Consider the following 25,354-nt stretch of genomic DNA (forward strand, 5'->3'; position numbering starts at 1 on the left):
ATCCTTTTTAACCCATCCTGTATCCTCCTGGGGCTCATATTTGGTGTAATCTCTATTAACTGTTCCCCTCTTCCTATAGGACTAACCGCTCTTCTCTTCTTCCTTGCCCTGTCACCTTCAGTGACTACCGGCTGAGCCCCTTCTTCATTTTCCAACTCTGCAAACCTATTCTGAAGCTCTATTTCTCCTTCACTAGCCCGTCTTTTCCTCTGCCTAGTTCTTTTAGTCACATGCTTCCACTGACCACTTTCCTCACCCAGTCTCCCCTCAGAATTCCCTAGTCCTGCTTCCATCTGCAAGTCTGAGCTTTTCCCTTCAGATACCTCATGTCTTTGCTCCATAATCTGCTCAAACCCCTTCCTAAACTCTACCAGACTTTCCACCTGCATCTCCAAACCTCTGATCTTTTCCTCCATCAGCTCTATCAGACGGCATTTCATGCAGACAAAACTCTTACCAGGTGCCCCCTCCAGGATCATGTACATACCACAGCTTCCACATCCAGTCATCTTCATTGTGTCATCTGCTACATGGGTCACTCCCACTGCCACCTCTGAATCTGTCATAGCCTTCCCACCTAAATCCTGTTAATCTGGGAAACACAAACCACACCAAAACACCACCCACAGCAAAACCAAACCCCACACAAGCACCACAAGACAAACTCCCCTTTCAAACTCCCACTCAAACTCCCCTGTTTACAGCTCTGTTTGCTAGCTCCTGTGCCGCTGCAGCTGTCTGTGCCACTGCCTGACTGGCTGCTACCTTTAAAGGACCCCTAGTCAGTGAAGCCCCGCCCCCTAATCAGGGCTCAGCTTCTCTCCCAGCACAAAGCCCCTACAAGCCTCGACACATACAGATACTACCAATACAAAACCAAACAAACACAAATACCTTCTCCTCCAACAGAACTCCCACTCAAACTCCCCTGTTTACAGCTCTGTTTGCTAGCTCCTGTGCCGCTGCAGCTGTCTGTGCCGCTGCCTGACTGGCTGCTACCTTTAAAGGACCCCTAGTCAGTGAAGCCCCGCCCCCTAATCAGGGCTCATATGTCATATGTGGAACTGGAATGGTTGGAGGGATAAGAACCACCTGGTGACCCATGCATTCTTTTCCTTATTCCGCGCATCCACTGGAGGGGTGCATGGTCCATCACAAGAGTAAATCGCCGGCCTAAGAGGTAATAATGCAGTGTCTCCACAGCCCATTTGACAGCAAGGCATTCTCTCTCGACTACTGTGTATTTCTGTTCTCTTGGGAGAAGCTTTCTGCTTAGGTAGAGGATCGGGTGTTCCTCTTCTCCCACCATTTGTGACAGAACTGCCCTCAACCCCACCTCGGAAGCGTCTGTTTGTAAAATAAATTCCCTGTTAAAGTCTGGGGCTATGAGTACGGAGTCATTACAGAGGGCTGACCGAAGGTCTGTAAATGCCCCCTCTGCTGCGTCGGTCCACTTTACCATGTCTGGACCTTGGGCCTTCACCAGGTCCGTTAGGGGACTTGCCCTAGTGGCGAAGTGGGAAATAAAACATCGGTAGCAGCCTACCACGCCTAGGAACGCACGGACCTCCTTCTTTCGGGTCGGCCGGGGCCAGTTTTGAATTGCCTCTAGCTTATTCATTTGCGGCTTCACTATGCCCCTTCCCACAATATATCCCAGGTACCTAGCCTCTGCTAGCCCTCATCCTCAAAGGAAACCTGCACAACACTTTCAAAAGGTGAGCCTGGGAACTTAAATTCATTACTCTGATAGACACTAAAAATCACGATTTATGACTTATTACAAAAATCTGTAGTCCACTAATCCCCTCTTTTTGTTCTATGATTGTAGATGTCACTTTGCCTTAAATGGTCCCTTACAATATGGGACATGTTTGGAAAAAAATAAGAATTTGCCTAACTTTCCTATTCCTATTTCCTATTCAAAAAAATAAAGGTTATCTTAACAAATAATTTAGGATGATTCACATATGCGAGGTGAATGAGGGTGTTTTGGTGTCACCCTGAAATATAACCAAGGCTGGTGAGAGCCAGAGTGTAACTCAACTGTGGCTGGCAGGCTGCAGAGTGTGCCTTGAATGCTGGATAGCAGATTCTGAGCAGCCCAGGTGGGAGCTACTTCAGCAAGGCATTAAGGAACCAAAGGTCGCAGGGCAGGGGTGACAGAGCTGCTCATTAGTCTGGATTATACAACAGTATGTCTCACACACACACACACTTTTTAAAATCTTCAGAAAATTAAATCATTATTATCAATAGTTCTGCCCTTTAAAACAACATCTTGAATGTCAAAGGAACTGGCAGAAATCAAAGAAAAGAGAAAAAAAGCCCCCACTTCCAGAACATTTTACTTCAAGAGACTGATTTTCGGGAGAGTGGGAAATTAGTTTCTGCACATTTGTTTCTTTAGCAGAACAAACAAAAAAGGGGAGGGGCCGTAATACTGTATTTGCTAAACACATGCCCTTTCAGATTAAAGACCAATTGAAGGAAGAGGAGGAACACTTAATTTTCACAAAGGGCACAATGGCAGGGTTCTGAACAACAGTGGGCTCAGTGTATGCTCCCAATGGAGATATAAATGTTGACAGCCTGATGACTTATCTGCCAGACATAAAGGAAAGAAACAGTTTAACACACTTTTAAAAAAGGTCTGGGCTCAGACATCCCCAAGCCTGCCTTTCCAGCCACTGCAGTGCTCAAGGATCTCTGTTTCTCAGGGCTCCTTCTCAGGGTCAAGCTCCCCACGGCTTCTCTCATCTTCCGATCACTTTCTCATGGCTTACGTCCCCTACTGGCTATAACACACACAGACTCAGCTGCCACCAAACAAATCTCCTACCCCTGCATTTGCAACCAGACTTCAAAAAACTGCTCAGGCGGCATGGCTAAGCTTCTCATCTGCCTTTCCATGTGGCCTGTTGTTTCAAGCGGTGGTTCCTATTGTTTCTGCTATCACTATACAAAAGGACATTTAACTGGTCATCCTATTTAGCCTGAATGAAAGCTGGTTGGCAGATCCATCAGCTTTAACTACATATTGCCAGTGTTCTAATAGTGTTTCAAGTTAATTGAGAAGCATTTATGACTTTAAATCTTATGATGCCTTTTTCATAGAATCATAGAATATCAGAGTTGGAAGGGACCTCAGGAGGTCATCTAGTCCAACCCCCTGCTCAAAGCAGGACCGATCCCCGACTAAATCATCCCAGCCAGGGCTTTGTCAAGCCTGACCTTAAAAACTTCTAGGGAAGGAGATTCCACCACCTCCCTAGGTAACGCATTCCAGTGTTTCACTACCCTCCTAGTGAAAAAGTTTTTCCTAATATCCAAGCTAAATCTCCCCCACTGCAACTTGAGACCATTACTCCTTGTTCTGTCATCTGCTACCACTGAGAGCAGTCTAGATCCATCCTCTTTGGAAACCCCTTTTAGGTAGTTGAAAGCAACTGTCAAATCCCCCTTCATTTTTTTCTTCTGCAGACTAAACAATCCCAGTTCCCTCAGCCTCTCCTCATAAGTCATGTGTTCCAGACCCCTAATCATTTTTGTTGCCCTCTGCTTGACGTTTCCCAATTTTTCCCACATCCTTCTTGTAGTGTGGGGCCCAAAACTGGACACAGTACTCCAGATGAGGCCTCACCAATGTCGAATAGAGGAGAACGATCACGACCCTCGATCTGCTGGCAATGCCCATACTTATACATCTCAAAATGCCATTGGCCTTCTTGGGAACAAGGGCACACTGCTGACTTATATCCAACTTCTCGTCCACTGTAACCCCTAGGTCCTTTTCTGCAGAACTGCTGCCGAGCCATTTGGTCCCTAGTCTGTAGCGGTGCATTGGATTCTTCCGTCCTAAGTGCAGGACTCTGCACTTGTCCTTGTTGAAACCCATCAGATTTCTTTTAGCCCAATCCTTCAATTTGTCTAGGTCCCTCTGAATCCTATCCCTACCCTCCAGCGTATCTACCACTCCTCCCAGTTTAGTGTCATCTGCAAACTTGCTGAGGGTGCAATCCACACCATCCTCCAGATCATTTATGAAGATATTGAACAAAACCGGCCCCAGGACCGACCCCCGGGGCACTCCACTTGATACCGGCTGCCAACTAGACATGGAGCCATTGATCACTACCCATTGAGCCTGACAATCTAGCCAGCTTTCTATCCACCTTATAGTCCATTCATCCAGCCCATATTCTTTAACTTGCTGGCAAGAATACTGTGGGAGACCGTGTCAAAAGCTTTGCTAAAGTCAAGGAACAACACGTCCACTGCTTTCCCTTCATCCACAGAACCAGTTATCTCATCATAGAAGGCAATTAGATTAGTCAGGCATGACTTGCCCTTTGTGAATCCATGCTGACTGTTCCTGATCACTTTCCTCTCCTCTAAGTGCTTCAGAATTGATTCCTTGAGGACCTGCTCCATGATTTTTCCAGGGACTGAGGTGAGGCTGACTGGCCTGTAGTCCCCAGGATCCTCCTTCTTCCCTTTTTTAAAGATGGGCACTACATTAGCCTTTTTCCAGTCATCTGGGACCTCCCCCAGTCGCCATGAGTTCTCAAAGATAATGGCCACTGGCTCTGCAATCACATCCGCCAACTCCTTTATCACTCTCGGATGCAATGCATCTGGCCCCATGGACTTGTGCTCGTCCAGCTTTTCTAAAGCTCGTCCAGCTTTTCTCAAGGAGTAATGGTCTCAAGTAATTGGTCCTGCTCTGAGCAGGGGGTTGGACTAGATGGCCTCCAGAGGTCCCTTCCAACTCTGTTATTCTATGATTCTATGCATCTCTCACCACACCTCATCCCAGACCCTCTAGCTGCGGTGGTTCTCTTCCCTGTTTCTTTGCCAGTTGTGGTTCCTTGCCTGGCACCATCAGTGGGCTCACCCCAACATCATTCCCCAGCCTTCAGCCCTCACTGTTTGCAGCTGTGCAGCTCAGATATATATATATATATAATGTCCACCTTCAGCCCTCACCAGCCATGGCTCTCTGGCCTGGGGAAGTTTGCAGGTGAACCCCCAACTAACTGCCTTCTGACTTCAGCTTTCACCAGCCTTCTCTGTCTCCACTGCTCAACCAGGAAATGCTCACCATCCCCTCCATCAGGGTCATCCCCTCCCTGAAGCTTGCAGCCCAATTCTGCTCTGCTTCTGGATTCTGGACTCTCATTGATAACTTCTAGGGGCAGTCCCCACACCTCATTACACCAAACTAGGGCACATCTGGATCGGAACAGGAGATATTGGCCCTATTCCATGTAAGGGGCCAGCTACCCTGCTATAAGCACCCAGGCAAGAATCTCACATGATTTACATGTGGATAAAACTTCTCTCCCCCTCCCAACCTAGCTAAAAAATACCCCCAAATGCTGCCAAACAGAGTAATACTCTGCTTTCATATCATGTAAAGTGGCCCATTATAGACAGTGAGTAAATCAAGGTCAAGAGATGGTGAGGAAACTATAGGCATTAAACTAACTAGAAATAACCTGCTGTGAACCCAGAAAACAGAAGGATGTATATATATGTGGGTCAAATCTCTTCATTCCCCAAAGAAGTCCAATTCACATTTTTTCATCCCAAATTATAAGATGCACATTTCTTTCCCATATGAATCAAACATACCATAGATAATTTGTTTTGGTCCTTCAATATGTCATTCACCCTGAATTAAAAGCTTGACATTTATCTACCCTAGGAATCAGATACGTACATCTCTCTGTACATGAATAATCTGTCCTGTTCTTCCCATGTCATGTCTCATGTTCTACTATAGGTCCTGAAAGACGTGGAATGAAAGGTATTAGATATAACGAAAGAATGTTGCTTTCTTTCTAAACTATTGTTGCACTACAGAAGTGGTAGAAATGAAGGAGAAAGGAATATTGAAAGAGATAAGCACCTAACCAGAAATTCCTTAAAGGGGGAAATTTCAGTTGAGAATCTAGGCTAATAATGAAATACAATCTGTGAAATGAATGAAATATAAGATCCTTCTGACTAAGAAAAGCTTCTGAGAGATTTGTTGTACACTGACACCATCTACTGGAGATCCACACTTGCCCATTCTCTCTGAGCACGGACAGGTCAAGCATCCAATAGAAAATCAGAGAGTAGCCCTGGCCAATGAGCCATGAAATCAAGGTATATAAGACTGAGGTCACTGTGTGGGACCCCAGAGTTGCTGAACCATTGTAGAAGATACAGGATATTTGACTAGCCCCAAAGACTGAGAAGAAGAAGCGGTGAGATTCAATTTCAGAGATTGTATTTCTCTTTGTGATCTTTAAATATATATTGTGATACAGCATGGCCAGAGGGCAGCAGGAGAGTGTTTTTTTTTAAAGCAAAAAAGAGTTTTATTTGTATAACACTTACAAAGAATCACCAAAAAAGATAAAGCAAAACTATGCAACAAAACAAAAGCAAACGCAAGGTATAACACAGCAGCCTTCAGGAGGGAGAAGTGTTCAGGCTAGCCTGGGCCCAGAGTGGGGGGGCTTCCTCGACACTCGTGGTCTTCCACCCTCCTGAGTTACCTGGTGGCCTAGAGTGGGGGGGCTTCCTCGACACTCATGGTCTTCCACCCCCTCGAGTTACCTAGTGCCACGCCCAGTGTCACCGATTATTCCTCTCCTGAGAGTGCCTGACAAGATGGGCACGGCTGCGGGGTGGGCGGTTTGGGGGTGGCGGGGGTGTACATCCATGTGTTATAGGACCCCTCCTAGGTGACAGTGATGATGGTATCCACAGCGGCAACGGCTGGGGCTGGGGTCTCTCGCTCTTCCCCTCAATCAAAGGGTCAGACGGAGGGAACCGGACGGGGTCACCGAGCAGAGAACCTTGGACAGCGCCCACCGCTCCTCGAAGGCGTCAAGGGAGTCGGTGGACGCCACCCAGAGGAACTCCGCCCGGATAAGTGAATGTACTAAGGATCGGAAAACGGCCCTACAGTAGCAGGAGAGTGTTAGAAGGGAGCCTTATTCCCTGTAGAGGGAAGAAAGTTTGCTATAGATTAATTAAAGCACCTGAAGCCAATTAGAGCACCTGAAGCCAGTCACCTGATAAAAAACCCCTGCTTCAATCAGACAAGGGGAGGAGTTGAAGCAGAGTGGATTGGTGTGGGAGCAGAGAGCAGTTTGGAGGGAAGCAGAGGAGAGTTTGGAGAAGTGCTGCAGTGGGCTAAGAAGACCAAGACCCTAGGTAAAGGGATACCTGGTTTGTGCAGAGGGAGGGCAGGAAGCCCACAAGCTGAAGGGCAGGAAAGGGAAGTAGCCCAGGGGAAGGAACCGCTAGTTCAAGTGGTTTACCGCTATCCCTAGGGCCCCTGGGCTGGGACCTGGAGTAGAGGGCAGGCCTGGGTCCCTCCCTCTCCACTCCCCTCCTCTAGGACACTAGTGGGGCAGTTAATACCCCAGTTCAGGGGCAAGAAACGGTGTCCTGAACCCCCCACCCCAAGAAGAGAGATAGTAGTGCCGGCAATTTGCCACACGTGGCATCAGCAGTGGGATATACGCGCTGGGGACTTAAACCAGGGTTAGCCAAAACCCTCCCATCCCTAAGATGGATGACGTGGTCAAGGCCCTAATACAAGCCACTGCAGCCCAGCAGGAGGCTACCCGGGTCCAAGCAACCACCCAACAGGAGGCGACTCAGATGCAGCAGGAGACTAATCATCTGTTGATGAGTCAGGCTGCCTGGGACCGAGCCCTGCTGCAACAGCTGGTGAACCAGCTGACGGCCCTTATGGAGCTGAACCGCAACTGCGACGGGACCCAGACCATACGGGCCAGCCACTGCCTACAGAAAATGACACGGGAGGATGATGTGGAGGTATACCTCCTGGCTTTTGAAAGAGCAGCCCTGCAGGAGGCCTGGCCCCAAGATCAGTGGTCTAGTATCCTTGCCCTGTTCCTGTGTGGGGAGGCCCAGAAGGTCTACTACGATATGGCCGTGGAGACTGCAGCAGATTACCCCCAGCTGAAGGCAGAGATCCTGGCCAGAGCCAGAGTAACCACGGCATTACAAGCCCAGAGGTTCCAAGAGTGGCAGTATACAGAGGACAAGACACCCTGATTGCAATTGTTTCACCTGATCCACCTGACCCAGAAATGGCTGCGCCCTGAGGCCCTCAGCTCTGAGAAGACGATGGAGCTCCTGGTACTGGACCGGTATATGAGGGGGCTACCACCAGGTCTCCGGGCTTGGGTTGGCCAGAATGACCCCTCCACCTATGATGAGTTGGTCTCCCTTGTGGAAAGACAGCTGGCAACCTGTGAACTGTTCCAGACCCCAGGGGGTGAGACACAGCAAACCAGGAAGCCAGTCCCAAACCCAAAGCCCCAGACTGTCAAGAACTACAGAAAAACCATAACTGGGAGGAAAGACACCGAGGAATGGCCCGAGGCCAAGAAGGGACCTTGGGGGTTGGGAAGAGAGGGCTGGGGGGCCGGTCAAATAGCCCCAGGCAGAGGGCAGCAGCTGCAATAAGGGGGCAGTGTTATGAGTGTGGGGAATTGGGGCATATGCCCAATGCCCCAACAGGGAAGAGCCTATGCTATGTAATCTGGGGGATCACGGGGAGCAATGTGGTCTAATCGGCCTGGTAGAGGTCGCAATGACCTTGCATGGGTATACAAGATCAGTAAAATGAATGGTATTGAGACCATAGCATTAGTAGATTCCGGGAGTGCTGCCACGCTGGTCTCGGGGAAGTTGGTGGGGCAAGACCAACTAACCCGGGCCAAAAACATAGGGGTAACATGCGTTCATGGCACCGTAAATTTCTACCCCACAATCCCGGTACGGATTGATATCCAGGGGAATACTACCAGGGTGACTTCAGGGGTGGTCCCCAGGCTCCCCTACCCTGTCTTAATTGGTAGGGACTTCTCCGGGTTTGAGAGCTTACCCCCCCCAATAGAGCCAGGGGAGGGTAGCAACCCCTGGGCTGAGATGGTGGCACCTACAGATAGCCTCACCCCAATGTTTGCCGAATTTGCCCCAGAGTTATTCTCATCCCCTGGAAAACCCCGAAAGTCTAGGCGGGAAAGGAGGGCAGATAAAAGATTAGGGACCAGGATTCTAGCAGAGAACCAGAAAACCTCCCTTGTTGGTAGGCGAACCCATTCAGGAGGCCAGGAGATAATTCAGGCCAGTGAGGACTCGGAGGCGGTTCCTAGCCCAAGTAGGGGCCACCCAGGGGGTGGAGTAGAAACGGGCCCCCTGGAATTAGGTCAGATCAGTACTGCACGTGAGCATTTCGGGCAGGACCAAGCCAATGACCTGCTATATGCGAATGTGAGGGAGGAAGTAGTGGAAGTAAATGGCGTACCCGTGGAAGGAAAGAACAAAGGGCCAAGGCCATATTATGTGCTCAAATGCGATCTGTTGTACAGGATAGCGCAAATACGAAGGGAAGAACTAGAAAAACTCTTAGTCCCATGGAGACACACAAGGGCAGTACTAGAGTTAGCTCACAGTCATCTATTTGGGGGACATCTAGGAGTAGACAAGACACTGGATAGAGTCCTAAGAAGGTTTTATTGGCCAGGAATATGTTCAGAGGTCCAGCGCTATTGTGCCTCCTGCCCGGAATGCCAGTTGCATAGACCCCTACCTCAATTGCGGGCCCCATTAGTACCTTTGCCTAATATCGAAGTCCCTTTCGAGAGGATAGCCATGGACATAGTGGGCCCACTGGAAAGATCGGCATGGGGCCACCGAAACATACTAGTCATCCTTGACTATGCCACGCGGTATCCAGAAGCCATTCCTTGAAGAGACCCCATATCCAAGGCAATAGCAAAAGAACTACTCCAGGTTTTTTCCAGAGTGGGCATCCCTAAGGAGATCCTGACAGACCAAGGAACCCCTTTCATGTCAAAATTAATGAAAGACTTATGTACCCTACTCTGCATCCAGGCCATACGGACCTTAGTCTACCACCCACAAACAGATGGACTGGTCAAGCGGTTTAACTGTACCCTTAAAAGTATGATCCAGAAGGTGGTAGCACAGGACAGAAAAGACTGTGATACCCTTCTATTGTATCTAATGTTTGCTATACGGGAAGTCCCCCGGGCGTCCACTGGTTTCTCTCCTTTTGAACTACTATTCGGATGCCACCCATGCGGAATATTAGATATTGCCAAGGAAGATTGGGAAGAACTACCCAACCCAGGAAAGAATGTCAGTGAGCACATGACACAGATGAGAGAGCGAATAACTCAAGTAACCCCATAGTACGAGAACGTTTGGAAAAAGCACAAGAGGCCCAGCAGACATATTACAACTATTGGGCGAAAGTATGGAGATTTCAGCCGGGGGAACGGGTGATGATGCTAGTGCCAACAGCAGAAAGCAAACTCCTAGCCAGTTGGCATGGACCATATGAGATAGTGGAAGCCACTGGGGAGGTGGACTATAAGGTCAGACAACCAGACCACCGAAGGCCAGAGCAAATCTACCACATCAACTTACTGAAGCCCTGGCGTGACCGAGAGACGTGCTTGGTCATTCAGGGAGCTCCACCCCAGACAGACGACCCACAGGGGCAAGTGAAGATATCTCCTGAGTTAACTCTAGAACAACGAACAGAGGTCATTGATATGATCCAACGGAACCAGGATGTGTTCTGTACACAGCTGGGCCATACGACACTGGTCCAACATCATATTGTCACCAGGCCCGGAGTAAGGGTGACGATAAGACTGTACTGAATACTGGAAGCTAAAAGGGAAGAAATTAGGCTGGAACTTGGGCTTATCGAAGAATCCCACAGCCAGTGGTCCAGCCCTATCATCCTAGTCCCCAAGCCTGACAGCACCCTGAGGTTTTGCAACGACTTCCAGAAGTTGAATGAAGTATCCCAATTCGATTCCTATCCGATACCACGCATTGATGAGCTAGTTGATCAGTTAGGCAAGGCCTGATACCTAACCACTCTGGACCTGACCAAAGGATATTAGCAAATTCCCCTGGCTGAGAATGCCAAGGGAAAGACTGCCTTCTCTACACCAGATGGCCTGTTCCAATACACTGTCCTTCCTTTCGTACTCCATGGGGCCCCTGCAACATTCCAACGACTTATGGACAAATTGCTGTGACCCCATGCCAAGTATGCCACCGCCTATCTAGACGACATAGTCATCCATAGCCCTGACTGGGAAATGCACCTAGGAAAAGTAGAAGCGGTGCTAGATGCCCTGCGGAAGGCCGGTCTCACTGCCAACCCTCTCAAGTGCATAATAGGACTAGCTGAGATCAGCTACCTCGGGTATGTAGTAGGGAGAGGTTTGGTGAAACCCCAATGGAACAAAGTGGAGGCAATACAAGGTTGGCCTTGACCAGTCCGCAAAAAGCAGTTCAGAGCATTTCTAGGGATAGTAGGATACTATCGGAGATTCATCCCTCATTTCGCCACAAGAGCAGGGCCATTGACGGATTTGATAAAGGCTCGGGGCCCCGAGATAGTAAAGTGGACTGATGAGGCAGAAGGAGCATTTGCAGATTTAAGGACAGCCCTTTGCTGCCATCCAGTACTCATAGCCCCAGACTTCGAGAAGGAATTCATCCTACAAACAGATGCCTCGGAGGTAGGGCTAGGAGCCGTCCTTTCACAGATGGTAGGGGAGGAGGAACACCCGATCTTGTACCTCAGCTGGAAACTCCTCCCCAGGGAACAAAAGAATGCCATCCTTGAAAAGGAATGTCTGGCAGTAAAATGGGCGATGGAGACTCTCCGCTACTACCTACTGGGGCGGCGGTTTACCCTCGTGACAGACCACGTCCCACTCCAATGGATGCGCAGAAACAAGGAGAAGAACACAAGAGTGACTAGGTGGTTCCTCTCCCTGCAGCCCTTCCATTTCCGGGTACAGCATAGGGCACTGCTGTGTCAGGGCTCTCATGACATTTTGGATTGTATATAACATGATCTCACCTCATTCCTTCCAATACCCCTGATGTTACAGTATATGTTGCACCAATATGGTTCTACGGTGGAGGCACCTGGGATTTTCCCCTGGCCAGTCCTCCAGAATTACTTTGTTGTGCTTGTGACGTTGCACTCCATATGCTTTATGAAAATATGCTTGTAAATATGAATATGACATAACTTGAATATGCTTTATGCTAAATATGCCATGTAACATATCTTTGCAAAGGTTATGATCTACTGAATATATTCATCCTATTTGTATGCATGTATCATTTGTATATCGGAAGTTATGAGCGTTGGCTCTATGCTTGTATCTCAATGTGTTTGATTCCGAGTAGCATCAGTGAAACATTTTGTCAACTTCTTGAGAAAGGACTATTCTGAGTAAGTGCCCAATCAAGAAACACTTAACTGACAATGGGCCTTGGGAGACTCCAATCCACATCTGAGGAGCCTTCCTGGGAACGTTTGAGGTAACATGTGAGCAGTGGCTGTTCTATTTGCACACTGAGTCATGCATGGACATGTGACTTGCCCATTTGACTCCAAACTCCATCTTGCTGCTGTGATTTTGCACAGAAGAACAAAGGGGTTTCTGCCAACAAGAGAGAGAATATAAAAGGCCCTGGAAGTCCCTCCATTTTGTCTTCAGCTGGCTCAAGAGGCTGCTAGTCAGGAGAACACCCCTGTTTATCACCTGTGATGTAAGCTGGAACTAACAAGGACTGTACAAGAGGAAAGGTTTGGGACCAGGCTAGGAAAGAATCCAGTCTGTGAAGCATGCTTATTGGAACATCTTTGAGTGTGAGATATTACCTGTAACTAGATCCTCAGTGTATTAAGTTAGCTTTGCGTATTTTGATTTATTTTACTTAGTAACTTACCTTGTTCTCTCTGTTATTACTTGAAACCACTTAAATCCTACTTTTTATACTTAATAAAATCACTTTGGTTTATTAATAAACCCAGAGTAAGTGATTAATACTTTGGGGAGCAAACAGCTGTGCATATCTCTCTATCAGTGTTATAGAGGGCAGACAATTTACTAATTTATCCTGTATAAAGCTTTATCCTGAGTAAAACGGATTTTTTTGGGGTTTAGGCTCCCAGAAAGACTGAATACTGGGTACTGGGAAAGTCCCTGTTAACTAAGAAGCCCTTAAACTGAGTGAATCTCAGTTTCTATGAACTTCAGGGGGGTGTGGCCCAACCTCTTGGTCTGTACTGGAGCCAACTGGTGTGTCCAGTCCAGCAAGATGGGAGCAGTGGGAACCCTTTTCTGGCAGGGGGGTTTGTTCTCAGTGGTAACCCAGCACATCTAGTGACAGTCTTGAGGGAATTTCTGTGACCCAACCCATCACAGTGCTGTTGTCAGGCTGGCCATTTTCTGTTTCTTGTCTGAGTTGTCAGACTTTGTTTCGGAAATGTGTCGTATTGGAGCCAAACTCCTCCTGTTGCAGCTCCCTGATTTCCCTATTTATAGATGCCCTTGCAAGTACAGATGCTATAAGAGGCTCCTTTCTGGGCCTTTGTGTCACATTAATGAGTACTTTTGCAAAGTTATAATCATTTTCTGATGTATTGGCTGTAGTAGCTCAGAGCCCTCCCCATCTAGTGTCTCGTGTCTAGCAGTTGGAGATTTTTGCTACAGGCAGTTGCCAATGAGCCGCATGCTACTGTAGGCAGTCCCATCGTACCACCCCCTCCATACACTTAGCCAGCTCCTCATGGCTCCCTTTCGAAGGCTGTTCCAGAACTTCACTCCTCTGATGGTTAGAAACCTTTGCCTAATTTCAAGCCTAAACTTGTTGATGGCGAGTTTATAGCCATTTGTTCCTGTGTCCACTTAACCTAAATAATTCCTCTCCCTCCTGCTATTTATCTCTCTGATGTATTTATAGAGAGCAATCATATCTCCCCTCAGCCTTCTTTTGCTTAGGCCACACAAGCCAAGCCCCCTGAGTCTCCTCTCATACGGTAGGTTTTCCGTTCCAAGGATCATCCGAGTACCCCTTCTCTGCACCTGTTCCAGTCTGAATTAATTAATGTTTCTTAAACATGGGAGACCAGAATTACACACCATATTCCAGATGAGGTTTTACCAGTGCCTTGTATAATGGCAATACTGGAAATACCTCTACTGGAAATACCTCACCTGATGCATCCTAGGATTCTATTAGCCTTTTTATTGGTCACACCACATTGATGGCTCATAGTCACTCTGTGATCAACCAATACACCCAGGTATCTCTCCTCCTATGTCACTTCCAGCTTATGGCAAAAATTCTTGTTCTTAGTCCCTAAATGCCTGACCTTGCATTTTGCACTATTAAATTTCATCCCATATCTATTATTACAGGTTACAAGATAATTGAGACCTTCCTGTGTGATATTACGGTCCTCCTCCATATTGGCTATACCTGCCAACTTTGTGTCATCTGCAAATTTTATTAGTACACTCTCACTTTTTGTGCCAAGGTCAGTAATAAAAATGTTAAATAAGATTGGTCCCAAGACCAATCCCTGAGGAACAAAGAAAAGCTCCCAGACTGCTGCACTGGGGCACCACAGTATGCGGCGGAGGTTAAAGACTATTTAGAAAAGCTGGACATGCACAAGTCCATGGGGACAGATCTAATGCATCCAAAGGTGCTGACAGAGTTGGCTGATGTGATTGCAGAGCCATTGGCCATTATCTCTGAAAACTCGTGGCAATCAGGGGAGATCCTGGATGATTGTAATAAGGCAAATATAGTGCCCATTTTTTTAAAAGGGAAGAAGGAGAATCCAGGGAACTACAGACCGCTCAGCTTCACCTCAGTCTCAGGAAAAATCATGGAGCAGGTCCTCAAGGAATCCATTATGAAACATGTGGAGGAAAGGAAGGTGATCAGGAACAGCTAACATGGATTCACCAAGGGCAAGTTATGCCTGACCAACCTAATTGCCTTCATTGATGAGATAACTGACTCTGTGGATATGGGGAAAGTGGTAGACATGATATACCTTGACTTTAGCAAAATTTTTGATACGGTTTCCCATAGTATTCTTGCCAGCAAGCTTAAGAAGTATGGATTGGATGATTGGACTATAAGGTGGCTAGTAAGCTGTCTAGCTCATTGGGCTCAATGGGTAGTGATCAACATTTTGATGTCTAGTTGGCAGCTGGTATCAAGCAGAGTGCCCCAGAGGTCGGTGCTCGGGCCGGTTTTGTTAAACACCTTCATTAATGATCTGGATAATGGGATGGATTGCACCCTCAGCAAGTTCACGGATGACACTAAGCTTGGGGGAGAGATAGATGTGCTGGAGGGTAGGGATAGGGTCCAGAGTGATCTAGACAAATTGGAAGATTGGGCCAAAAGAAATCTGATGAGGTTCAACAAGGACAAGTGCAGAGTCCTGCACACAGGACGGAAGAATCCCAGGCACTGGTACAGGCTGGGGACCGACTGGCTAAGTGGCAGTTCTGCAGAAAAGGACCTGGGGATTACAGTGGATGAGAAGCTGGATATGAGTCAACTGTGTGCCCTTGTTGCCAAGAAGGTCAATGGCATATTGGGCTGTATTAGTAGGAGCATTGCCAGCAGATTGAGGGAAGTGATTATTCCCCTCTATTCGGCACTGGTGAGGCCACATCGGGAGTATAGCATCCAGTTTTGGTCCCCCCTCACTACAAAAAGAATGTAAACAAATTGGAGAGTGTCCAGTGGTTGGATACCACTGGATGGTTATAAACTGTTCAGGAAGGACAGGCAGGGCAGAAAAGGTGGGGGAGTAGCACTGTATGTAAGGGAGCAGTATGACTGCTCAGAGCTCCGGTACGAAACTGCAGAAAAACCTGAGTGTCTCTGGATTAAGTTTAGAAGTGTGTGCAACAAGAGTGATGTAGTGGTGGGAGTCTGCTATAGACCACCAGACCAGGGGGATGAGGTAGATGAGGCTTTCTTCCGGCAGCTCACGGAAGCTACTAGATCGCATGCCCTGATTCTCATGGGTGACTTTAATTTTCCTGATAGGGAGAGCAATACAGCGGTGCATAGACAATCCAGGAAGTTTTTGGAAAGCGTAGGGGACAATTTCCTGGTGCAAGTGCTAGAGGAGCCAACTAGGGGGGGCGCTTTTCTTGACCTGCTGCTCACAAACCGGGTAGAATTAGTGGGGGAAGCAAAAGTGGATGGGAATCTGGGAGGCAGTGACCATGAGTTGGTTGAGTTCAGGATCCTGATGCAGGGAAGAAAGGTAAGCAGCAGGATACGGACCCTGGACTTCAGGAAAGCAGACTTCGACTCCCTCAGGGAACGGATGGCCAGGATCCCCTGGGGGACTAACTTGAAGGGGAAAGGAGTCCAGGAGAGCTGGCTGTATTTCAAGGAATCCCTGTTGAGGTTACAGGGACAAACCATCCCAATGAGTTGAAAGAATAGTAAATATGGCAGGCGACCAGCTTGGTTTAATGGTGAAATCCTAGCGGATCTTAAACATAAAAAAGAAGCTTACAAGAAGTGAAAGGTTGGACATATGACCAGGGAAGAGTATACAAATATTGCTCGGGCATGTAGGAATGATATCAGGAGCGCCAAATCGCACCTGGAGCTGCAGCTAGCGAGAGATGTCAAGAGTAACAAGAAGGGTTTCTTCAGGTATGTTGGCAACAAGAAGAAAGCCAAGGAAAGTGTGGGCCCCTTACTGAATGAGGGAGGCAACCTAGTGACAGAGGATGTGGAAAAAGCTAATGTGCTCAATGCTTTTTTTGCCTCTGTCTTCACTAACAAGGTCAGCTCCCAGACTGCTGCACTGGGCATCACAAAATGGGGAAGAGATGGCCAGCCCTCTGTGGAGATAGAGGTGGTTAGGGACTATTTAGAAAAACTGGACGTGCACAAGTCCATGGGGCCGGACGAGTTGCATCCGAGAGTGCTGAAGGAATTGGCGGCTGTGATTGCAGAGCCATTGGCCATTATCTTTGAAAACTCGTGGTGAACCAGGGAAGTCCCGGATGACTGGAAAAAGGCTAATGTAGTGCCAATCTTTAAAAAAGGGAAGAAGGAGGATCCTGGGAACTACAGGCCAGTCAGCCTCACCTCAGTCCCTGGAAAAATCATGGAGCAGGTCCTCAAAGAATCAATCCTGATTCTTGCATGAGAGAAAAGTGATCAGGAACTGCCAGCATGGATTCACCAAGGGAAGGTCATGCCTGACTAATCTAATCGCTTTTTATGATGAGATTACTGGTTCTGTGGATGAAGGGAAAGCAGTGGATGTATTGTTTCTTGACTTTAGCAAAGCTTTTGACACGGTCTCCCACAGTATTCTTGTCAGCAAGTTAAGGAAGTATGGGCTGGATGAATGCACTATAAGGTGGGTAGAAAGCTGGCTAGATTGTCGGGCTCAATGGGTAGTGATCAATGGCTCCATCTCTAGTTGGCTGCCGGTGTCAAGTGGAGTGCCCCAAGGGTCGGTTCTGGGGCCGGTTTTGTTCAATATCTTCATAAATGATCTGGAGGATGGTGTGGATTGCACTCTCAGCAAATTTGCGGATGATACTAAACTGGGAGGAGTGGTAGATATGCTGGAGGGGAGGGATAGGATACAGAGGGACCTAGACAAATTGGAGGATTGGGCCAAAAGAAATCTGATGAGGTTCAATAAGGATAAGTGCAGGGTCCTGCACTTAGGATGGAAGAATCCAATGCACCGCTACAGACTAGGGACCGAATGGCTAGGCAGCAATTCTGCGGAAAAGGACCTAGGGGTGACAGTGGACGAGAAGCTGGATATGAGTCAGCAGTGTGCCCTTGTTGCCAAGAAGTCCAATGGCATTTTGGGATGTATAAGTAGGGGCATAGCGAGCAGATCGAGGGACGTGATCGTTCCCCTCTATTCGACATTGGTGAGGCCTCATCTGGAGTACTGTGTCCAGTTCTGGGCCCCACACTACAAGAAGGATGTGGATAAATTGGAGAGAGTCCAGCGAAGGGCAACAAAAATGATTAGGGGTCTGGAACACATGACTTATGAGGAGAGGCTGAGGGAGCTGGGATTGTTTAGCCTGCAGAAGAGAAGAATGAGGGGGGATTTGATAGCTGCTTTCAACTACCTGAAAGGGGGTTCCAAAGAGGATGGCTCTAGACTGTTCTCAATGGTAGCAGATGACAGAACGAGGAGTAATGGTCTCAAGTTGCAGTGGGGGAGGTTTAGATTGGATATTAGGAAAAACTTTTTCACTAAGAGGGTGGTGAAACACTGGAATGCGTTACCTAGGGAGGTGGTAGAATCTCCTTCCTTAGAGGTTTTTAAGGTCAGGCTTGACAAAGCCCTGGCTGGGATGATTTAACTGGGAATTGGTCCTGCTTTGAGCAGGGGGTTGGACTAGATGACCTTCAGGGGTCCCTTCCAACCCTGATATTCTATGATTCTATGATTCAGTGGAGGGCAACGAAAATGACTAGGGGGCTGGAGCACATGACTTATAAGGAAAGGTTGAGGGAACTGGGTTTATTTAGTCTGCAGAAGAGAAGAGTGGGGGGGGATTTGATAGCAGCCTTCAACTACCTGAAGGGGGTTCCAAAGAGGATGGAGCTAGGCTGTTCTTAGTGGTGGCAGATGACAGAACAAGGAGCAATGGTCTCAAGTTGCAGTGCATGGCGGGGTCTAGGTTGGATATTAGGAAACACTATTCCATTAGGAGGGTGGTGAAGCACTGGAATGGGTTACATAGGGAGGTGGCGGAATCTCCATCCTTAGAGGTTTTTAAGGCCCAGCTTGACAAAGCCCTGGCTGGGATGATTTAGTTGGGGTTGGCCCTGCTTTGAGCAAGGAGTTGGTCTAGATGAACTCCTTAGGGTTGGAAGAGACCTCATCTTCTATGATTCTATGAACTCCACTAGCAACCTCCCTCCAGCCTGACAGTTCACCTTTCAGTATGACCCACTGTGGTCATCCCTTTAACCAGTTCCTTATCCACCTTTAAATTCTCATATTAATCCCCATCTACTCCAATTTAACTAATAATTTCCCATATGGAACTGTATCAAATGCCTTACTGAAATCCAGGTAGATTAGATCTATTGCATTTATTTTGTCTAAAAAATAAGTTATCTTCTCAATGAAGGAGATCAGGTTAGTCTGGAGGGGATGGCATGATGGGACTGCCTACAATGGCATATGGTCCATTGGAGACTGCTGGTAGCAAAAATCCTCAACTGCTGGTCACGAGACACTAGATGGAGAAGGCTCTGAGTTACTACAGAGAATTCTTTCCCAGGTATCTGCTAGACAGGTCTTGCCCACAAGCTCAGGGTCTAACTGATTGCCATATTTGGAGTTTGAAAGGAATTTTTCCCCAGCTCAGATTGGTCGAGATGCTGGGGGGTTTTGCCTTCCTCTGCAGCATGGGGCACAGGTCACTTGCAGGTTTCAATGGTGTAAATGGTGGAGTCTCTGTAACTTGAAGTCTTTAAACCATGATTTGAGGACTTCAGTGACTCAGGGGGTACCGAGGTGACTCTCAGTCCTGGGTGCCCCGAGAACCATCACAATGGTACAAAGAGAGAGAGAAAAAACATCCCTTGCTCCCTTCCAAAACCCCACCTTTGAATCAGGGAGAAATTAGATCAAACCAGGATACATGAATGGTAAACAAATAGACTTCTACAGACGCTCCCCGACTTACGCAATCGTTCCATTCCAGAAAGCCTTGCGTAACTCAAATTTTGCATAAGTCTGAAACTTATACCATACATTACACAAAAATTTCCACGACTCGAAAATTCTATTTCTGGCTTACGGAGCTTTTTTCATAAGTGTGAATTTGCGTAAGTCGGGTCTTGCATAACCTGGGGAGTGTTTGACAGGGTTTAGACACCACGGTGACAGGCAACTTAGAAATACCTAAGATTAAAATACCTAAAGTCTTCTCTCCAATCTCCTGAGTCTATCCTGACCTTAAACCACACCCAGCCACACTGCTTAGCTCTGTCTCTCCTGCTGACTTGTTGCTATGGGAATTGGGGTAAATGTCATTGAACTGCTGGGCTGCCATATAAGCCAAACCCACCTGTATTCCAGCAAATACTCAGCTGGAGAAACTTGACTTCAATGGAGCTATGACAGTTTACACTAGCTGCGAATCTGCCCCATTGACTGGACAGTTAAACAAATTCCTGAGCAGCCATGGTGAAGAGCTGTCCGGGCTGCAGCATTTCTGGGATAACAGCAGTAAAAAGGGGAGTTTTTTTTTAAAAAGGAAGGAACAATTTCTTACTTTAGAGTCTTTAAATTAGAGTTTGAAGCCTTCAGTGCTTGGCAGAGCAGGTAAATAGGAGAATGATGCGGCTTATCCTGATGATGTGCCCTGAAAAGAGAGAATAGACACTTTCTATGTTGTTCTCTGGAGACAAATTTTAATTCTATTTCCTGAATACTAAAATAGGCTCTTATATGGTATGATCATGCACTGCATAGGAGTTATTCTGCCATTTCAGTTCATTACATTCACACTTATATCCTCCAAACCAAAAATATATCAAGTACGCTTAGAAACACAGATATACATTTAAATACACAGAGTCAAACAGAATAGGTTCTGCTCAGTGTAACCTATTCATTTTTTGAACTTGTGGTACTCTGAGCATTCACATGCAGTTCTAAAAACTCGCACCAATGGGAATGTCTCCAGTGGTTTTGCGCTCTTGTGTTGGTCAGTTGTTTTCAAATCAGTTCTGGAGATACACGAGGAATGATTGTGTTTCTCTAACTAAGAGAGTTGATTTTAATTTACCCAAAAAGAGGAGTCTTTGCTTACAATTTTAAGTATGATGACTCTCACTCAGCAATGTGTAATTGGTGTTGCATTTTGTGAAATCACATCACCATAGCTAAGCGGAAATGGTGGCTTATTAGCTCCTGACACCAAAGAGAGTAACAGGGCAAGTTAATTTTAAGGCAGCATCGTATATTTATACCATTATATAATTATACCATTTATACCATCGTATATAATTATACCATTAAGGTATAAGAAATAGTGCTGGATTATCATCATAATGGCAAATCCCGAACAGGCATAGCCTCCTTGCAGATCAAGCACCACCCGGATCAATCTCTACCTAGGACCTTACGATGGTCTGGCTGGATTCTCAATCTATGTACATTATTGGCATCCTTATTGCACCACCAAAGTTTCTAGCACCCATGTGACCACTGACCATGTAGTAGCATTCCTAGGTAAATGTGTTTTGTAATTCGTTAAACCAAACCAGTGCTGATGGAAGCGGTTGCTGAGTTCAGCTATGAATATCTTCATTGCTGAGCTTGTCCTAACACTTAATATGGAGCAACCAACAAAGACAACAAGAATCAAAAATGTCAGTCCACTCCTCTTCAGCCTTCCTCAGTGGTGTTTTTATGAATGTAAATTGGTGAGACTGATACTGGAATGCTGTGTCCAGCTCTGATGTCAACATTTTTAAAAGGTTGTTGAAACATTTGAAAGGAGCCACAAAAATGATTTGAGGGCTGGAGAAAATGCCAGTGAGAGACTGAACAAGCTTTTTTTTTCCCTTTAGCTCAGTGAAAGTAAGATCAAGATTTCAGAGTGGTAGCCATGTTAGTCTGTATCAGCAAAAACAACGAGGAGCCCTTGTGGCACTTTAGAGACTAAAAAATTTATTTGGGCATAAGCTTTCGCGAGCTAAAACCCACTTCATCAGCTGCATGGAGTAGAACATACAGTAGGGAGATATAAATACACAGCATATGAAAAGATGGGAGTTGCCTTACCAAGTGGGGGGTCAGTGGTAACAAGCCAGTTCAATTTAAGTTGGAAGTAGGCAATTCTCAACAGTTGACAAGAAGGAGTGGAAATCACTTTTGTAGTGTTAATGAGGCCAGTGTAAACAAGGTGGACAATTTCAAACAGTTGACAAGAAGGTGTGAGTATTTAGCAAGGGGAAATTAGTTTTTTGTAAAAACAACGAGGAGTACTTGTGGCACCTTACAGATTAACAAACTGATTTAGTTTTGTAGTGACCCATCCACTCCCAGTCTTTATTCAGGCCTAATTTGATGGTGTCCAGTTTGCAAATTAATTCCAGTTCTGCAGTTTCTCGCTGGAGTCTGTTTTTGAAGTTTTTTTGTAGAAGAATTGCCACTTTTAAGTCTGTTATTGAGTGACCAGGGAGATTGAAGTGTTCTCCTACTGGTTTTTGAATGTTATAATTCTTGATGTTAGATTTATGTCTCAGCGCTAGCATGGACTCTACTAAGGCCCCAGTAGAACTGGCAAACGCTATCCAGAACCTGCAGGTGGTGGTAACAACCCTGCAATCGCAGAATGTGGCCCTCCAGGCACGGATTGCTCAGCTGGATGCTCCTACTGTGCCCTCCTGAAACCGAAGACATATCTGATGGAGGCTGGGACAACTTTGGGGGATTTATGAACCAATGTCAGCTCCTGTTCTTCCTACACCCCCGATCATTCCCCATGGACCAGGCCCGGGTGAGGCTCATCTTAAGTTTGTTGATTGGGGAAGCCTTGGCCTGAGTTCCCCCACTCCTGGAAAAGTCCAGCCCCCTCTTGCAACAATTAGAGGAATTCATTCAAGCTGTGTCCATCATCTTTGGTGACATCAATCTGGTGCGGACCACCGAGGCAGCCCTTCAGGCCTTACAGCAGGGGATCAGCCTGTAGCCAAGTACACTGCTGAATTTTGTCAGTTGGCTTCTGACACCGGGTGGAACGAGGCAGTACAGTGTCACCATTTACTCCTGGGATTAAACTAGGAGATTAAGGACGAGCTTGCCCGGGAGGACTCTCTATTCAGTTTGGACAGCCTGATTGAATTGTGCATCACAATTGATGATTGCCTCACAGAGTGGTGTTATGAGTGTACCTCAATTTTTCCAGAAGCTGCCACCCCTCAGGCCTCCGACACCCCAGGCACACAGGTCTTCCCCAGCATCAGAGCTCATGGAGGACCACCAGGTTTGCCTGCACCTCTCCGACTTGGAGAAGCACTGATGCCGGGTTTCAGGCTTGTGCCTATATTGTGGGAGACCCAGCCAGCTTGCCTTGATGTGTTCAGCAAAGATTTGGGAGGAAGTAGGGCTGGGAAATGCCAGGTCCCCAGCCCTTGGGGCGGGGCCCAGACTGAGCTGTTCTTGTCCCCTGTCCAGAAGCTCCCAGCACCCACCATAATCAGCACAGCGCAGAGACCCCAAGTCAGCTTCAAACGCAGCTCTGGACTCTTCTATTAATTTGACTACTGGTAAGCTCTGAGATCCCCCTAGAGGCCCTAGTTGGGGCCTCTAGGTAACTTCATGGATGTAAACTTTGTTAAGACCCATGTGGTTCACACCCTATGGAAGGACCCTCCAGATCCGGTTGAGACTATTGATGGGTCTCTCCTCTCCTCAAGACCTGCCAGACCATGTCAGTAACAGTTATCACTCTCTGGGGGCATCAGGAAACCCTATGATTTGGATTAATCTGGGCCCCTCATGCTCCCATTATCCTAGGTATGCCCTGGCTTACCACCCATGAGCCTCACATTCACTCATAGAAGAGGACCGTACATTTTAATTCCAGGCATTGCTGGCTATCCTGCCGCCCAGGACCCTAGAAACGCACCACTGCAGTCTATGATACACGTCATCCACTGGAAGATCCTGACCCACAGACGGCAGGACCACGAGGACCCCCAGGGCCCTGTGTGGCCTCATCTGCTGTGGCCAAGATCCCCCACAAATGCCATGACTTGGCTGATGTTTTTGAGAAGGGGAAGGCAGACATCCTGCCACCACATCTGACTTACAATTGCCCAACTGATCTCCAGCCAGAAGCCGAGATCCTATTCGGTAAGATATCTGCCCTCTCTGAACCCAAACTTTGGGCTCTCCACCTGTATTTGAGGGAAAACTTTCAGAAGGGTTTCATCTACTCATCCAAATCCCCAGCAGATGCTCCAATCTTTTTTGTAAAGGTTTCTTCTGTCCATGTATTGACTATTGGGCCCTAGACAAGGTGGCTATATAGAACCACTACATGCTCCCTCTTCTCCATCTATAACCGTTCAGGGCCAAGAAGAAAATGTGGTTTGGCAGATTCTAGATTCTTGTCAGGTCCAAGGAAAACTACACTGTCTAGTTGACTGACATGGGCATGACCCAGATGAGTGTTCATGGGATCCTATAGAGCCCTGATCCTCCTGCACGTCTTCCACAACACTTACCCTGAGAATCCAGGTCCCGAGGCCCCTAGACAGTGCCCTCAAAGGAACTGTAGTGTCAGGAATCTGGGCATGCAGGAAAGCTAATCTCTGGGCAGCCTCATCACAACAGCTGGCCTGCAGTAGACTGCCTGATTAACCACGCAACCTGATTGGCTGCAGAGGCCAGCAGGCTAGCTCTTAAGCCAGCAGTGATAGCAGGAGACTGCTGGCTTCTCAGTGCTTGTGCCCACCACTGTGTCTGCTCCTGCCTTGCCCCTGAACTTGCCTCTATCCTGTCCCCTGCCTTGAACCCATCCTTGCCTGATACCCTTCCTGTTCCAGTTCCTGACCTCTGGTTTTGACCTATTGCTATGGCTCCTGACTATGGACTCTAGCTCAAACTTTGGTTCTGGTAACCAGTTTCTGCCTCCCAGTTTTACCATGGGCTTTGGCTTCTGTCCACTGACTACGGCTCTGACCCTGGCCACTAGGCTAGACTGCTCTCCTCCCAGTTCCTGACACTGAAAAAGATGGTCCTTCAACCCGGGGTGGGGCAGAGTTGATGTCTCTGAGAACTGAATATATGTGAGAAAGGTGCTTAGGCAAAGACTGTACATTGCTAGATTAAGTTTTAGACTTTTAGAACCATATTCTGTTTTGTTTTACTTCTATTTTTCTAACTTTATTCCTTATATTTGAACTCACTTGAAATCCTATCTGTTTATTAACAAACTTGTTTTACTATTAATCTAAACCAACGGTGCTGTGAGTGTACTAAAGTGAATGTCATCTCAAGTTCATGTGGCAAGTTGGTGTGTTTTGTCTCCCTAGAGGAACAAATGAACCTTATTATTTCTCTGAACTGTCCAGGAGAGGGCTGGACATTACAGGGCACACAGTTTTGGGGCAATTCAGGACTGGGAGTGTGTTGGGGTCATCTTGCTGGCTGTCACCAAGGCTTGTAGAATCCAGAGTATGACTGGCATGTTGCTGGCAGGCTTCTGGAGTCACAGTCTGCTGGACCAAGACTGCAGATCTACACAGACATTCAGGGTCTGACCTGCATGCCCATGTAGGCTGGCTGTGTCAGCCCAGGTTGGGAGCTACAGCAGCAAGGCATCGTGAGGTGATACAACCGCTCAATGGTCTGGATTGCACTCCCTAAACTGTGAGCCCTGTAACACTGTTA

The 25,354-nt window shown here is 47.2% G+C and overlaps 1 protein-coding gene across 1 annotated transcript in view; it reads right to left on the minus strand.

The window, feature by feature from the left end:
- The window catches only part of LOC140913584 (NACHT, LRR and PYD domains-containing protein 12-like), a 182,259-nt gene that overhangs the window by 74,405 nt on the left and 82,500 nt on the right, over positions 1 to 25,354 (minus strand). Inside the window, exon 5 of the mRNA XM_073350311.1 lies at positions 20,220 to 20,309. Within this exon, the coding sequence (XP_073206412.1) occupies positions 20,220 to 20,309 (90 nt within the window). The remainder of the gene's footprint in view (positions 1 to 20,219; positions 20,310 to 25,354) is intronic.

The sequence above is a fragment of the Lepidochelys kempii genome, chromosome 6, assembly GCF_965140265.1.
Source record: "Lepidochelys kempii isolate rLepKem1 chromosome 6, rLepKem1.hap2, whole genome shotgun sequence".
NCBI lineage: Eukaryota > Metazoa > Chordata > Testudines > Cheloniidae > Lepidochelys > Lepidochelys kempii.